Raw genomic sequence first — 15868 nt, 5'->3', positions numbered from 1 at the left:
CGTGTACGGGTATGGAGAGAACCTCATGAATCCATGGACCCTGCATGTCAGCAGGGGACTGTTCAAGCTGGTAGAGGATCTGTAACGGTGTGGGGCGTGTGCAGTTGGAGTGATATGGGACCCCTGATACGTCTGGATACGACTCTGACAGATGACACTTACGTAAGCATCCTGTCTGGCCACCTGTATTCGTTCATTTCCATTGTGCGTTCCGACGGACTTGGGCAATTCCAGCAGGACAATTCGACACTCCACACGTCCAGAATTGCTACTGAGTGGCTCCAGGAATACTCTTCCGAGATTAAATACTTCCGCTGGTCACCCAACTCCCCAGACATGAACATTATTGAGCATACCTGGGATGTCTTACAACTCGCTGTACAGAAGAAATCTCCATCCCCTCTTACGGATTTATGGACTTCTCTGCAGGATTCGTGGTGTCAGTTCCTTCCAGCACTACTTCAGACATTAATTGAGTCCATACCACGTCGTGTTGCGGTACTTCTGCGAGCTGGCAAGGGCCCTACACGATATTAGGCAGGTTACCATTTTCCTTGGCTCTTCAGTGTATAATACGTACTGTAAGACAAAAAAAGACACACCGCGAAGGAATTACCCGGATGGGACGGAAATCGGTAGATGTAATTTACACGTATAGACAAACAAATAATTATAGTTTCAGAAAAATTCGATGATTTGTTCAGGTTAAAGAGGTTCTCTAAATGAGCAGGTCAGTAATTTATTGGTCCACCTCTGGCGCTTATGCAAGCAGTTATTCGGCTTGGCACTGATTGATAGGGTTGTTGGATGTCTCGTGCGGGATTTCAAGCCAAATTTTGTATCCAATTGACGCGTTACATTGTGAAAATCCCGAGATGGTCCGACGGCACTGCCCACAATGTTCCAAACGTTCTTAATTTGGTGGGAGAGGGGGGAGGGGGGGTTGGTAGATCCAGCGGCGTTGCTGGCCTAGGTAGGATTTGGTAAGCACAAAGAGAGGGAGTAGAAACTCTCGCTGTATGCGGATGGGCATTAACTTGCTGAAATGTAGGCCTAGGATGACTTGCCATGAATGGTACCAAAACGTAATGTAGAATATTGTCGACGTGCCATTGTGCTGTATAGTTGCCGCGGATGACAACCTGCTATGAAATAAACTGGCTTCCCATACTATCAGTCCTGGTTATCGAGCCGATGGCGGGCGACAGTCAGATTACTATTCCACGGCTGTCCAGGACATCTCCAGATACGTCTTTGCTGGTCATCTGTGCTCAGTTCGAAGTAGGACTCAGCACTGAAGACAACTCTACTCCAGTCAACATGAATCCAGGCCGAATACATATCTGGAGACGCCACAGACAGCGGTGGTATACCAATCTGACTGTCGCCCGCCATGCGGCCCGACAGGAATGGTGATCTGGCGTACCACTTCTTTTCATAGCAGGGCTCCTTTAGTTGTCTTCCACGGCTCCCTTACAGCACAGTGGGTACACCGACGATATTCTACGACCTGTTTTGTTGCCCTTCATGGCAAGCCATCCTAGGCTTATACACTCCTGGAAATGGAAAAAAGAACACATTGACACCGGTGTGTCAGACTCACCATACTTGCTCCGGACACTGCGAGAGGGCTGTACAAGCAATGATCACACGCACGGCACAGCGGACACACCAGGAACTGCGGTGTTGGCCGTCGAATGGCACTAGCTGCGCAGCATTTGTGCACCGCCGCCGTCAGTGTCAGCCAGTTTGCCGTGGCATACGGAGCTCCATCGCAGTCTTTAACACTGGTAGCATGCCGCGACAGCGTGGACGTGAACCGTATGTGCAGTTGACGGACTTTGAGCGAGGGCGTATAGTGGGCATGCGGGAGGCCGGGTGGACGTACCGCCGAATTGCTCAACACGTGGGGCGTGAGGTCTCCACAGTACATCGATGTTGTCGCCAGTGGTCGGCGGAAGGTGCACGTGCCCGTCGACCTGGGACCGGACCGCAGCGACGCAAGGATGCACGCCAAGACCGTAGGATCCTACGCAGTGCCGTAGGGGACCGCACCGCCACTTCCCAGCAAATTAGGGACACTGTTGCTCCTGGGGTATCGGCGAGGACCATTCGCAACCGTCTCCATGAAGCTGGGCTACGGTCCCGCACACCGTTAGGCCGTCTTCCGCTCACGCCCCAACATCGTGCAGCCCGCCTCCAGTGGTGTCGCGACAGGCGTGAATGGAGGGACGAATGGAGACGTGTCGTCTTCAGCGATGAGAGTCGCTTCTGCCTTGGTGCCAATGATGGTCGTATGCGTGTTTGGCGCCGCGCAGGTGAGCGCCACAATCAGGACTGCATACGACCGAGGCACACAGGGCCAACACCCGGCATCATGGTGTGGGGAGCGATCTCCTACACTGGCCGTACACCACTGGTGATCGTCGAGGGGACACTGAATAGTGCACGGTACATCCAAACCGTCATCGAACCCATCGTTCTACCATTCCTAGACCGGCAAGGGAACTTGCTGTTCCAACAGGACAATGCACGTCCGCATGTATCCCGTGCCACCCAACGTGCTCTAGAAGATGTAAGTCAACTACCCTGGCCAGCAAGATCTCCGGATCTGTCCCCCATTGAGCATGTTTGGGACTGGATGAAGCGGCGTCTCACGCGGTCTGCACGTCCAGCACGAACGCTGGTCCAACTGAGGCGCCAGGTGGAAATGGCATGGCAAGCCGTTCCACAGGACTACATCCAGCATCTCTACTATCGTCTCCATGGGAGAATAGCAGCCTGCATTGCTGCGAAAGGTGGATATACACTGTACTAGTGCCGACATTGTGCAGGCTCTGTTGCCTGTGTCTATGTGCCTGTGGTTCTGTCAGTGTGATCATGTGATGTATCTGACCCCAGGAATGTGTCAATAAAGTTTCCCCTTCCTGGGACAATGAATTCACGGTGTTCTTATTTCAATTTCCAGGAGTGTATTTCAGCAAGATAATGTCCGCCCGCACACAGCGAGAATTTCTCCTGCTTGCTTTCGTGCTTGCCAAACGCTGCCTCCTCCAGCAAGGTTGCCAGAACTCTCCCTAATTGAGAACGTTTGAAGCATTAGGGGCAGGCCCTCCAGCCATCTCTGGATTTTACGATATAACGTGACAATTGGTCAGAATTTGGCACGATATACCTCAGGAGGACATCCAATAGCTCTATCAATCCGTGTCATACCAAATAAGTGCTTGCATAAGGGAAAGAGGTGGGCCAACACATTACTGACTCGCTCAATTTGTGAACGTCTTCCTCTTGAATAAACCATCAATTTTTCAGAAACTATAATTATTTGTTGGTCTGTGCGTAGGACTTAACATCTGAGGTTATCAGTCCCCTAGACTTAGAACTACTTAAACCTAACTAATCTAAGGACATCACACACATCCATGCCCGAGGCAGGATTCGAACCTGCGACCGTAGCAGCCCCGTGGTTCCAGATTGAAGCGCCTGGAACCGCTCGGCCACAGCGGCCGGCTCCATCCTTGGTGTGTCGTTTGTCTTGGAGCGTATTATAATGTTGTTAGCACAATACACAGAGACAGATAAAATTTACTGAGGCGTATAAATTAGCGAGAAAGTTTACTGATTAGGATGATGAGACAGATGTGGATGTATTGTACATCATTCTCTTTCGATGTTATGTGCACACAGGTGAAATTTAAAGAGACAATACTTTTTTTTTTCATATGATCTGTATATTCTGACCCATTCTGTTTTGTTTTTTTTTCAACAATGACCCAGTCCGTTTTTTAAATGGCACTCTATTCCATTTCCTAAATGGACTTTGTGTTCCCACTTGTTTCATTTTTTAAATGGTAACCAGTTTGGCTATTTTTTAAATGGTAATCCGTTCCATTTCTTTAAACTGTCTGTGTGTTTCGGCCATTAGTTCCTTTTCCTTAAATGGTTACCTGTTTTATTTTTTTAAAATGGTCACTCATTTCATTTTTCTTAAACAGTGGCCCATTCCATTTATTTTTGGCGACAATCTGTTTTGTTTTCTTAAGCGGCCTGTGTGTTCTGCGTCGTTACGTTTTATTATTGGTGATCTAATCCGGTATGTTTCTACTCGTTCCATTCTGATTCATTCCGTTCCAATCTGTTCTGATCCGACCCACTTCTTAAATAGACTATTTGAATGACGCCATTCTATTTTTGATAACTTGTTTTACATCATCCATTACTCGTGAGCAGTGATTACTTTTAATCGGTTCAGATGTTGATTCACCACTGCTGTCCCGGCGGAGGTTCGAGTCCTCCCTCGGGCATAGGTGTGTGTGTTTGTCCTTAGGATAATTTAGGTTAAATAGTGTGTAATCTTAGGGACTGATGACCTTAGCAGTTAAGTCCCATAAGATTTCACACACAATTCACACCACTGCTGTCAACATGCCTCTCATATCCATTCGACAAAAGATTACCTTTAAAAGTCAAACGTTGAAATCTCGACGAAATGTCTGCAGGAAATTGGCATTGCTGCAAAAAAGGCAATTCGAAGCTGACTCTGTACTTCAAAATGTATTTAGTCCTATTACTGAACCGCTACAGATATTGGGACAGCAGTTCCAAAAGTAGATGGACGAAGACGAAAATAATGAAGCCAAAGAAAATAATGTATTTATGAAAGCAGAAGGTCGAGATTTTGGAAGTGAAGAAGAACAAGAAGAGTACAGTCTGGACGATGCCGATGGAGATGAAGGAAAGTGACGAAAGGGAGGGGGTAAACTTGCAACATCATTTTTTGTGATACAGTGTACGGCATCGGATTTGAACCTATACCAAAAGTGTGGATGATTGGTAATTCACTGGTCGATATTGATGGAGATGATTTAATAATTAACAATATAAGCTATCCAGGAACGAAAGGATTATATAATCTATTATTTAAAATTAAATCTCCTAAACAGAGATACACGAGATCTTGAAAACCGTGGTAAAATTCTGAAGGCAATAAGTGCTTATAAGCTAAGGTATCTCTCCTACAGATAAGGGAAAGGACGCAATTTCAGACCCTAATCCAACAGAGCCTAATGTTGGAAGCAAAAAATGTAGCCAGATTTTGTTAGAGGGGAGGATTAAATTCAAGAAGCATACGTATCAAACCGTTTCTCAGCTGCTATGGAGATTCTATAAGACAGAGCAACACGAAGATGTTAAACACAACATCTTTTTAAAAGCAGAAGATGGAGAAGAAGGAAAGAATGCTTACAATGAGAAAGATGATTTTCTTGAGTGGAAGATGGTCTCCAACAATTCGCCAGCAGATATCGATCTGAATGATGTGGCAGAGCAATTAGTTTTCTTGCTGACTTTAATAACAGTAGGCAGTAATTCATATTACATTGAAATAAAGGAACTTCAGTAACCAGTAATTACTGCTTATAGTTGTGTAAAACAAAGTGAAAAACTCAATGGTAATTTGCATACGAGAACATTAAATGTTAGCTAGAGCCATGAAGTGCTTAAATAAATAATGGTGAACTTACTTTACTCAGTCATTGATCCAAGACTGAGTGAGATTATGAGGAAAACAGCTCCACCTTCCATAGAGGTTTCTGTCGAACCAACAAAACGCGTTTTAATAGTAGTGCTATGCACCGCAGATGTGTGGATGAAATGCTTTTTGGAAGCATAGGAAGTTGTCATTTAGGTTGTTCGTCCTCGTGTGCGTGTTTTGCACCCGATTTTTACGCGTTTAGATGAATTTAATCTGTGGTACAAATATCGGACCATGGCATCTATTAATCTATAATTCAATAATGTGACTAAGCGAGCTCCGTTTATTTTAATAAGTAATACAGACGATTTAGATGTGTAACTCTATAATTTAGAGGTCCATTGTGCTTGCAAAGTGTGGTAAAGCACTCAAACTTTTATCATTAATAAGTCCTGCTTGATATAACAGCTCTAATCAGTGGTGTCAACAGCTTGTGGTTAGCGTCTCAGGACTCCGGGTTCGATTCCCGGCTCAGTTGGGGATTTTCTCTGCTCGGGACTGGGTGCGTGTGTGTGTGTGTGTGTTGTCCTCATCATCATCGATGTGCAAGCCGCCGAAGTAGCGTCAACTAAAAAGACCTGCATCAGGCAGAGGATTCTGGTCACAAATGTCATTCGCACATTTAATTTCGTTTTTGATAGTAGTGCAAATATTCAAGCTGTATCTGTTTCAATAAATAATACAGACAATTTAGATGAGAAAGTATTTCATTTGATGACCCATTGTGATTGCAAAATGTGTTTCGTGCCTGGAATTTTAGAATTTTATTTCGGTGCAAAACGCGCATTTAAGAGATCTATAATTGTACTTGCATATTACGATAAGTAACCTACAAGTTATTCTGTGTTCGGTAAATGATACACAGTTTTGTCACAGATTTTACTTTGGGCACATCGATTCTGTCATCTTCTTTGTAGGTGATATAACTCTGGCACATTCTTTGATCATTTCCTGGGTGTAAACCAAGCAGTTGCTGTCCTCGTGTTTTGTAGTTTAAGTGATACATAGTAAGAAAAACACCTTAATTACTTTCTAATATGGTGTTTGGCTATGATGTGTGTGTGTGTGTGATTAAATATTGGTATCATTCATTAGTTGATTACAATTTTAGAGAGTCACAGTTACGATTGGTAAATGTTTTAGAGAGACTTAGCTCTATCGTTCCAATTTGTAAGCATTACAACAGTTCGTTTTGTACTTAACTTCGACTAGGCCCAATCATATGTATCATATACGATTTGAGATCTTGTTGTGTCTTAACCCATGCTTGGTACAATAATCGCCCACTGGATGTTCAAAAGTGTTGTCCTCTGTTTTTGACAACAAGCAAAAGCGGCATAAAGCAACAGTTTTTATCATTTCGCATTTATAAGTCCTGTGGAATAATATTTAAAGTAAAACTCATCTTCAGCAACTATAAATTTCTAATTTTTTAATTACACTGCATCCGTGAAAAATGGTTTTGAACTATTTATGATGCGTATGCTTTATAATTGTTCTTATATTCAACAATGAGTGCCATATAATTTCCAATGAAATTTACAGATGTGACTGACAAGACACTCCATGACAACTTTTTTGTACTCAGGAACGAAAACACAGTTAATGTTTCTTTTAATGGCGTTCTGTTCCACGCAGTTTAGGTGGAGGCTGTGTATTTATAAAGTGGGTGTGTGTGTATGTATGTGTGTGTGTGTGTGTGTTTTGCTAATGTATTTTAGATGTGAAAATATTGCAAACGTATTTTTTGCACTAATAAGTCAGGCCATTCAGATACTTATGAGCACAGCCAAGATGGCTATCCTGTGATGGGCTGTTTCATTTCAGTGGCTGCTATAGTAGTACATGGTTGATTTTAATAGTGGCTAAAATACTAGGCTCTGACTGGAGGGGCAAGAAACCAAACAATGCCTATGCCATCATCTTGAATTTTTTTTTATTTTCTTGTCAAAACAACTGGGTTAAATCCGCCCTCTTGAATTTTTATTGACTATTTCATTTTAAGGTTAGGATGCGGTTGTCTGGAGAAGGGGACGAGTACAATGCACAATTGAGTTACTTCTGTCATCTTGGATTTCGATTGGTTGGAGAGGAGAGGGGAGGGCAGGGGGAAATGTGGCATTGGTTGATGATGTCATTGATAAGGATGATGACATTACTGATGAAAGTGATGACGTCATTAATAGGGAGGACCTGGCCTGTGATATCACTGGCTCTGAATGTAGGCAGCCAATGAGATTACTCTTGCGTGTTAGCTGGATGGGCAGTATTCAAGAATTCTCATTGCCTTCCTACTTAGACCGTGTTCGTTTGACGTTTCATTGTATCACTTTTCTGTGCAGGACGGTTAGAAACAATCTGAAAATCATGTAAGGGTGTTGCAGAGGAGGTAGTTCTGAGAAATGATTGTTAAGAAAAAATTTGACACGTTGCAGCGTTTCCGAGATATTTAGCATTGAAGTTAGCTAATGAGGCGGTTGCGCGAGCAAATTCAAGGAGCCTGATACAGACAGTGTCGCCATACGTGTTCTTCGTGTGGTTTTCTCAGACCGAACACACGTAGTTTTTGCTCGCCTAGCTTAGATTTATCACTTTCGAACAGACCTATTTTAAGTAGTAATGAGCATCTGGAAGACTGATAAGTCACAGATCCACAGATGTCTGTGCATTACAGCATTTTAGCGCGTGCAAGTGCTTGGCCGGCAGCTATGGCCGAGCTGTTCTAGGCGCTTCAATCTGGAACCGTGCGACCACTACGGTTGCAGATTCGAATCCTGCCTTGGGCATGGATGTGTGTGATGTCCTTATGTTAGTTAGGTTTAAGTAATTCTAAGTTCTAGGCGACTGAAGACCTCAGATGTTAAGTCCCATAATACTCAGAGCCATTTGAGCAAGTGCTTAAATTTACTCGCAAGACGACCTCGTTGGCTAACTGCAATGATAACTCGAAAACGGTGCGACAAATTGAATTCTTTCTTAACAATTGTTTCTCAGCAAAATCTCCCCTGCAATATCCTTACAAGCTATTCAGACTGTTTCTGACCACATTGTGCAGGATGGTCATATTACAGAAATCTCAAAAATCGATAGTAGATGAGACTTAAAGCGAACTTGCATCATTTGTATGTTACACAGTTCAGATCATTGTTCTAATTTCGGTGACTTTAACGATTAAGTGCATCGCGTTTTACTTAGTGCATACGTCGGGGCTGTGATGTACTTTCCGCAGGCCAGATGCGTTGCTAGCTATGAGTTGAAATGATTGCATCAACACAACTGTAAAAAACAGTGTAAACCATTTTTCTTTACCAGTGAAAAAAATGCAACAGTAAGCTATATTCGTAGCAACAAACACTTCGACTAATGCGTCCGTAAAGTAAAACTGATATAATAGTATTCCACACTCACGTCTTGAACGCCGAAGTGAAGTATGAACTTGAGGTAAGTCGGAAGATCAGAAAGCATAGTGTACAGTACCCACGCAGTCCCAGAATGGAACACTATTCCTGCCCACACTGGTGCAGAAGTCAGAATCTTCATCCACGGGACGGGCAACTTCTCCTGAAAAACATCAACTTCGCATTATGCACAGGAAAATATTCCCAGATTCCAGTTTTCATAAGCAACATTACATATACACTGGTTGAAAAGGATATCAATCAGTATATCATGATAATTCTTGGTTCGAATGGAATGTCTAGAGCACTTTGGGGTACCATATCAAGGAATATACGGAAACACGATGTCGGCAGCCTGCTCTCCCTGGATAGCACCATGAGAGACGCTGAGCTTGAAGTCTTATGATAACAGCAAAACGACAGTATACACACCAATCACAAATGTTACTGGTAAGTGGGACAGTGACAAGTATTAAACTTGCAAGAGTTAGTTGGCGGTCATTTATAGTGTTCACTCTGATATTAGCAAATATAGATACAAGTGAGAGATGGCGAATTCCGCTTGAGTGTTCAAGAGAGCAAATGAAGACGGCGAATTTCCTTTCCAACAGCGAATACTTCCACGGGTGCCGAATGCAAGGCAGGCATGCCAGCTAGAACACATACTAAAAACCTCCACAGGACCGATAATATTAGCCCGTACTGTTCCCAATCGTTTTCTCAAAGGTGAGGTGTACACATACAATTAGGACACTGTTTGTAGTGCTAATAACAACGTGACCCCGCTATGCAGAAGCATATTTAATTGTAAAACTGGAGCACGTCGAATGAGTATTAGACTTGTGCTTCATTCTCTGACGAATCACGGTATCGTGTTCGGCCAAATAAACATAACTTTTACATCTGGGGAAAGCGTGGTAGCCAACATTTTTGTGAAACATATTCAAATATAGCGATGATGTGGGCAGGAATCAGCGCTAGCACACATAAACACTTCCACCATTTCCGAAACGTTTCATCGGAGGAGTGAAGACTTATTGATGATATCCTCCGAACTCTTGTACCTCGATGTCGATTGGACGTTAAACACCAGCTTTTGTTCTGTAGAATGCGTAGTGTTCTTCTCAGTTCCATAATTGTAATGGATTTCAGTTCTTGCTCTCATACGTACTTACATACAACAAGATGAGAGTGTCACTCGAATTCTCGATGTCGCTACTGAGATCAATGTAGACCGAATTTTACGGCTAACATGCTCTGTTCACTGGAAGTTTACTATAGACGTTTGAGATTCACATGGCAGGATCTCTCGTGACTTTTCAAGACAAGATTACTCTTCTTGAGAAATTGCAAAATATTCTACAGGAACTCATGAGTAAGAGCGAACCATCGATGCGGTGTTGATGATTCGCAGTGACCCAAACCTGTAATAGCAGATGACAACTTTGATTGCTTCGTCAATTTCTGATCTCTCCCACTGTCGCAAAAATTGTCGTCTGATGTCTTTTGTAAAAAAAAGTAAGAATTGCAGTTCTGACATTGTCCTCTGATATTTCAGAACACGTTTTGTTTTCTTTTAATTTTCACGTCGCCTCTTCCCACTTTTTTGCTTGAAGCGACCTACGTTTTTACGGGATCGCTACTCTAGGTCAATGACATGTGCTAATTCAGTCAAGAGAAACTGCAAAGCTTCTGACTGTACATGAAACGTATTCGCACCTGCGAATGGGTTTCACGTATTTCTTAACAGCTGTAGTCGCCGCAGTGACTGTTCCTTCGAACATGAATGCATGTCTGAAGAAATTTTGCATCGTGATTTGGAATAACACAGGCACTGCAATATCGTATTTTTGATTAAAATTTTGCTAGGCTCATACATTTATTACGGCTTCAAGTTATATCCATTTGTTTCATTCTTTCATCGTATGCCAAGATGCCTGGTGGCATCACAGTTCATGCTCTGTGTAAAGTTGCAGGTCACCCAGTAACTATTTAGCTAAAATATTTAGAAGAGTTACTTCGCGCTGTATATAGTAGTATATAGTAAAACACTTTGGCTGTAGATAGCTGAAGGTTTATTTTCTATGGTTTATTCCAATCCGAGCTATAAACAGAACAGATCAGTGTGTTTCTGACGCACACAGAGGACTCGAATTCAAAGTCTGATTTATCATTTTGGAGGTTGGCCTGAAAGACGAGGAGAAAATATGACGTTAGAGACCAGCTGGACTTTCGTAATACCCAGGAATGATAAACGACAGTAGGCAATCAGGCATTAGTATCGCCTTCCTCTTGATGTTTGTCCAGCGTATGCTTCTAGTGGCATAACTTCGGGGACGTTTGATAAACAGCTGTTCAGCAGCAAAGAAGTTCCCTGTTGGGGAAATCGGCCGCGGAAACTATTATAATGCTTAAGACTGCTTATGGGAATGCTGCCTTAAGTAAAGCCAAAGTCTACCAGTGGTTTCCACGTTTAAAAAATGGAGAAATGTCAACTGAAGGCCAACCCCATTCAGGACGCCCATCAACGTCACGAAGAGACGAAAACGTCGACGAAGTCAATGCCCTCCTTCGTAAAGACCTGAATTTTTTTGCAGAGTTGGTCTGCACTCGGAGTTCGTTCCCCCGGGTAAACTGTCAACCAGGAGCTCCACTTGGAGGTTTTGAAAAGACTGAGGAAGAGTATCCTGAAGAAAAGGGCAGATCTCTGGCGCACAGGCGACTGGTTCTTCCATCATGACAACACGCCGGCCCACACTGCCCTCTCTGTAAAGCAGTTTTTGACCAAAAACAGAATGACACCGATTTTCCGCCCCCACCCCCTACTGACCGGGTCCAGCCCCCTGTGGTTGCTTTTTGTTCCCCAGATTCAATAGAGAGATGAAAGGAAAGCGTTTTTCCACTGTGAAGGAGGTAAAACAAAAATTGATGGAAGTAATAAAGAACATCCCTATAAGTGAATTTATAAACTGTTTTTAACAATGGAAAGATTGTTTGTTCCCTGGTTGTCGTCTGTGTTCAGGCGTATTGGTTTGGCAGTAGCCGTTACTTCAGTTATCCTAAAGTTGAGGTTCGTGTTGCAGCTTTGAGCGAGCCAGTCCACCAGACCCACTTTCTTCCACCCATGACGAAACTTCCTTTATAGACAGGGCAGTTATAGCGCTAAATACTTGACTAATACCCTTAGGGTCTCATTTCAAACTGTCGACACATTTTGGGAAGCGAATTACCGTTCAAAGCGTTTTCATGACCATACTTATTCGTCGTAGCATTGGCTGTAAATATGGGTCCGATTCTAGAGAAGAAAAACAACTACATATAATTACAGAGCCTCCACGCAATTCCAATGATGTTACAACATATACAAAAAATATTCTTCGTCAAGCACCCTCAGCGTCCTCTCCAGGTCCATGTAAGGGCGACGCGATCCAGTGATCGGGTGTGGTGCTTTCCTTACGTCTCGATTTAACAATTACATGACCTGCAGGGGACCCAGAAATATATAACTCGTACGGAAGTTCTCTGAAGGAACGATGGAAGGTCTGGAGCCTTACAGTTAAGCCGCATTGGAATTCACTAAAATAATTCCTTTGCCCCATCTTGACACATACGTTAGGTAAACGCATTAGAGCTGCTCTTAAACAGATTCTGGTGTATAAACTGTCGTCACACTCCTTGCGTCCACTAATGTTAACAAATCCTTTTGAATACAAAGATATTTATCCACTCTAACATAAACAACAAATACTCTGTTCGTCAAGGAGGCAAAGGCTAGCCTACAGTATGTTCTGCTAGTACTGAATAACCTGACATAGTATGCCCGTGTTGCAGTGAAACCATGAATCAAATAAAATGTGAGAAAGAGATTAAAAGAGAGTAGTTGAGGCGTCAAGAAGCTGAATAATGGTGACAGTTTTGGTGGACATTGCGAAAAACGAGTTTCTGTCTGTGAATAAAAGTGACATGGACACTATCACCGTAACACGTTTTCAAAAGTGGTTGGTTTGGTCATACGTCGCTCATCTTCATAAACCGTATCCCTTCTGTAGCAGACAGTGAACTTATACACGATAATATGTTCTCATACTCATTGATATTTATAGTAAGCTTACATGTTACCAAAACAGAAGATACGGAATGTGGGGGAGGAAGAAGGAAGTGCCTAGTGATGCGAGAACTCGGGTACAGTACTACACCAAGTCCTAGTGGATTAAACTCTTCACTGCAGCTCTCCTTTCTCCGAAGATAACGCTCATTTGTAACGATAGTGCAGAATTAAACCGGATAAACATTACCTGTGGACAGATCTTTGCGAGCAGTCAATATATTTTCTTTCATGTAAAGTGTACAATTTTATAGGTTTTTAAATATCGAGCCAGTATGTTCGACGTGAAGCCTTCAAATGAACTGGGTCCCAGAGTCCTAAGAGCCCTTTCGATCCCATTCATGCTGTACACTATGCTAAACGTCTCAGCTTTCCTTCGTTGGTGTTCTTCCTCTGATAACATCTCTCGTTCTCCGTTTTCTTTATTCTGTGCTATTTCTGAGAGCTGCCCTTTCCACTCATATATTTACTGTCACTGTCCGCTATTGTACGACTCCTCTGCCGACGTCACCATCTTGAGAACTGTCTTGTTCCCGACTACTCGCTAATGTGTTGGTTTCTCGAAACGTATCCGTCTTATCCTTAAGCAACTATAGCCAAAGAAACTTAATGCGCTGGGTGTGCTTTGTAGTATTTCACTACACGTATTTATTGCAAGAACTCTTTCTTTCTTTTTCGTTTCCACCTCCACGTAGGATTCTTCCCCTTCTACTTCTTAAGAGAATGACTCGAAATGACGAACATGGTAAATATGGGTTCAACAAAAGAGTTCAGTGGTCTATAGACGGATATGTACTTTAGATTGGCCAGTGACCACTTCTCCACAATTTACAAAGTAAAGAACGGTCCAGCTATCGCGTTAGCTTTTGTATACCAATTTCCATATTTACGTTATTCTTAAATATTAATCTCTTCATCATCTCCATCATCACCGCCATAAACATAACTACGTGTAGTCTCCATTAAGAGCACGCATAATATACGTTGAGAGCCTGTCGCAGTATAGATATTTATCTCATTATATCAGTCAATGAGCCAAAATGATCTTTCAAACGTTTCCTCATCCACTATACCATTTTGCGCATGAGTTTCAATAACAACTGTCAGTTTTCTTTGTTGTAGCCGCTAAACTGGAAATGTATTGGATTCTCCTAGACGATAAGATAGGCAGCACACACGTGAACGCTTCAAGAGATAACGCCTGATAAGTGGAAGGTATGGAATTAATGACGATTAAATGTCAGAGCGTATCGAAATAAAATGTAATTCAGTCTTTCCCGATTTCGTTCCCTGGGCGCGTAGACCTACCTTACTTCGAAACAAGTTAAAGGCGTGTACGTCCACAATGCTAAAAGAATAACAAAACAATCATAAGTTCACCCACCTGTTTGTCGTTGACCTGCTGTCCAAAACCGGCCTTTATGTACTCTTTCTCCTGCAACGATATGCGCGGGTGGTCGTCTGGGGTGCTGTAAATGAGGCACAGCCAGGGCACGAACCAAGCGACAGCGACGGCGCCGAAGAAGTAGAACGCCATCGGCCACCCTCCTGCTTCCACCAGCACGCCGGAAACTGCCATAGCTATCAGACTGCCGGCGTAAATACCTGAACAAGAGAACACGCATACTGGATATCTCGAGATATACCTAGTCTTTTCATCAACAGCATGAATTGTGATGCGAATCTAAGGCGACAGCAGGACCATAACTCTTGACGCCTGAGGTAAACTATCGCAGGTGCAAGAATGACGATTTTGAGGTTTTCATAGCATGTGGCTTGTTTAAGTTGTATCTTCTTTGGGGTGAACTGTTGTATGTGTGCGTTTGGTTCAGATGGCTCTGAGCACTATGGGACTTAACATCTGAGGTCATCAGTCCCCTAGAACTTCGAACTACTTAAACCTAACTAACCTAAGGACATCACACACATCCATGCCCAAGGCAGTATTCGAACCTGCGACCGTAGTGGTCGCGCGGTTCCAGACTGAAGCGGCTAGAACCGCTCGGCCACACTGGCCGGCTGTGTACGTTTCACAGAATAGAAATTCAGCAATGTGATACTATCGTATGTGCAAGCAGAATCCAGCGGTAAACAATTGTAAGTTATGATGCGTCAAGTGAGCCGAATGTAGAGCACCGCGCTCCTGATCGTATCGGCTATTACGATAGTTTACCTCTCAGTTATACATTACTTCCGTATCATCATACGCATTTTTAATCATGTGCAAATAGCAAACTGCTGTAGTTTTTGATGTTTGAAACAGCGTTTGTGGAACTAGCGCTGAAATTAGTACAGGTAAGCAAATGTTTAAGTACTTCAAATACCTCGAGAATTAATATTCTATCCTACAATCTCATTCCTTCATCAACCGAGAACTTTCAGTCAGTATGCGTAACTATTGCAGATTGTAGGATATTATTCGTTATAATGGAAAGTAACAAGCCCTTGTGGCACATTCCCAGATTTAGGAGAAGAATGATCTGGATGCTTTACCGCCAGGAGACCATATTAATATCATAACACGATTACAGAAGCTGCTCTTCCTTTTGACGAAAATGATTGGCTGGAATATACGGAACTGACACATCATACGACCAATCAAAGTTACGCCTCTATTACTCATAGTGTGACATTTGCATTCAGGAAAATTGATTACGTTTCCCATAATAATGCTATTTTGCTTATATACTTGGGAAAATGACACAGGAAATGGACTAGATGTTGTAGTTTCTTATGACAACGTTATTGATGGAATCGATATGTTGCTAACGAATGAAGAATCCCAGGCATGTTTTTTTTCAATTCTCATTTTGGTTAGCCATGAGATAT

General features: G+C 42.9%; 1 protein-coding gene across 1 annotated transcript in view; it reads right to left on the bottom strand.

Annotated features, from left to right (window-relative positions):
• LOC126147826 (sialin-like) overlaps positions 1-15868 on the bottom strand; it is a 154647-nt gene that overhangs the window by 60988 nt on the left and 77791 nt on the right. The window contains exons 5-6 of the mRNA XM_049915719.1: positions 14424-14644; positions 8945-9097 (exon numbers count right to left, since the gene is read on the bottom strand). Coding sequence (XP_049771676.1) covers positions 8945-9097; positions 14424-14644 — 374 coding nt within the window. The remainder of the gene's footprint in view (positions 1-8944; positions 9098-14423; positions 14645-15868) is intronic.

This window comes from Schistocerca cancellata, chromosome 2 (assembly GCF_023864275.1).
Source record: "Schistocerca cancellata isolate TAMUIC-IGC-003103 chromosome 2, iqSchCanc2.1, whole genome shotgun sequence".
In the NCBI taxonomy this organism is placed as follows: Eukaryota; Metazoa; Arthropoda; class Insecta; order Orthoptera; family Acrididae; genus Schistocerca; species Schistocerca cancellata.
Note: the sequence above shows the minus strand (reverse complement) of the source record. Positions and strands in the feature narration are given on the sequence as shown.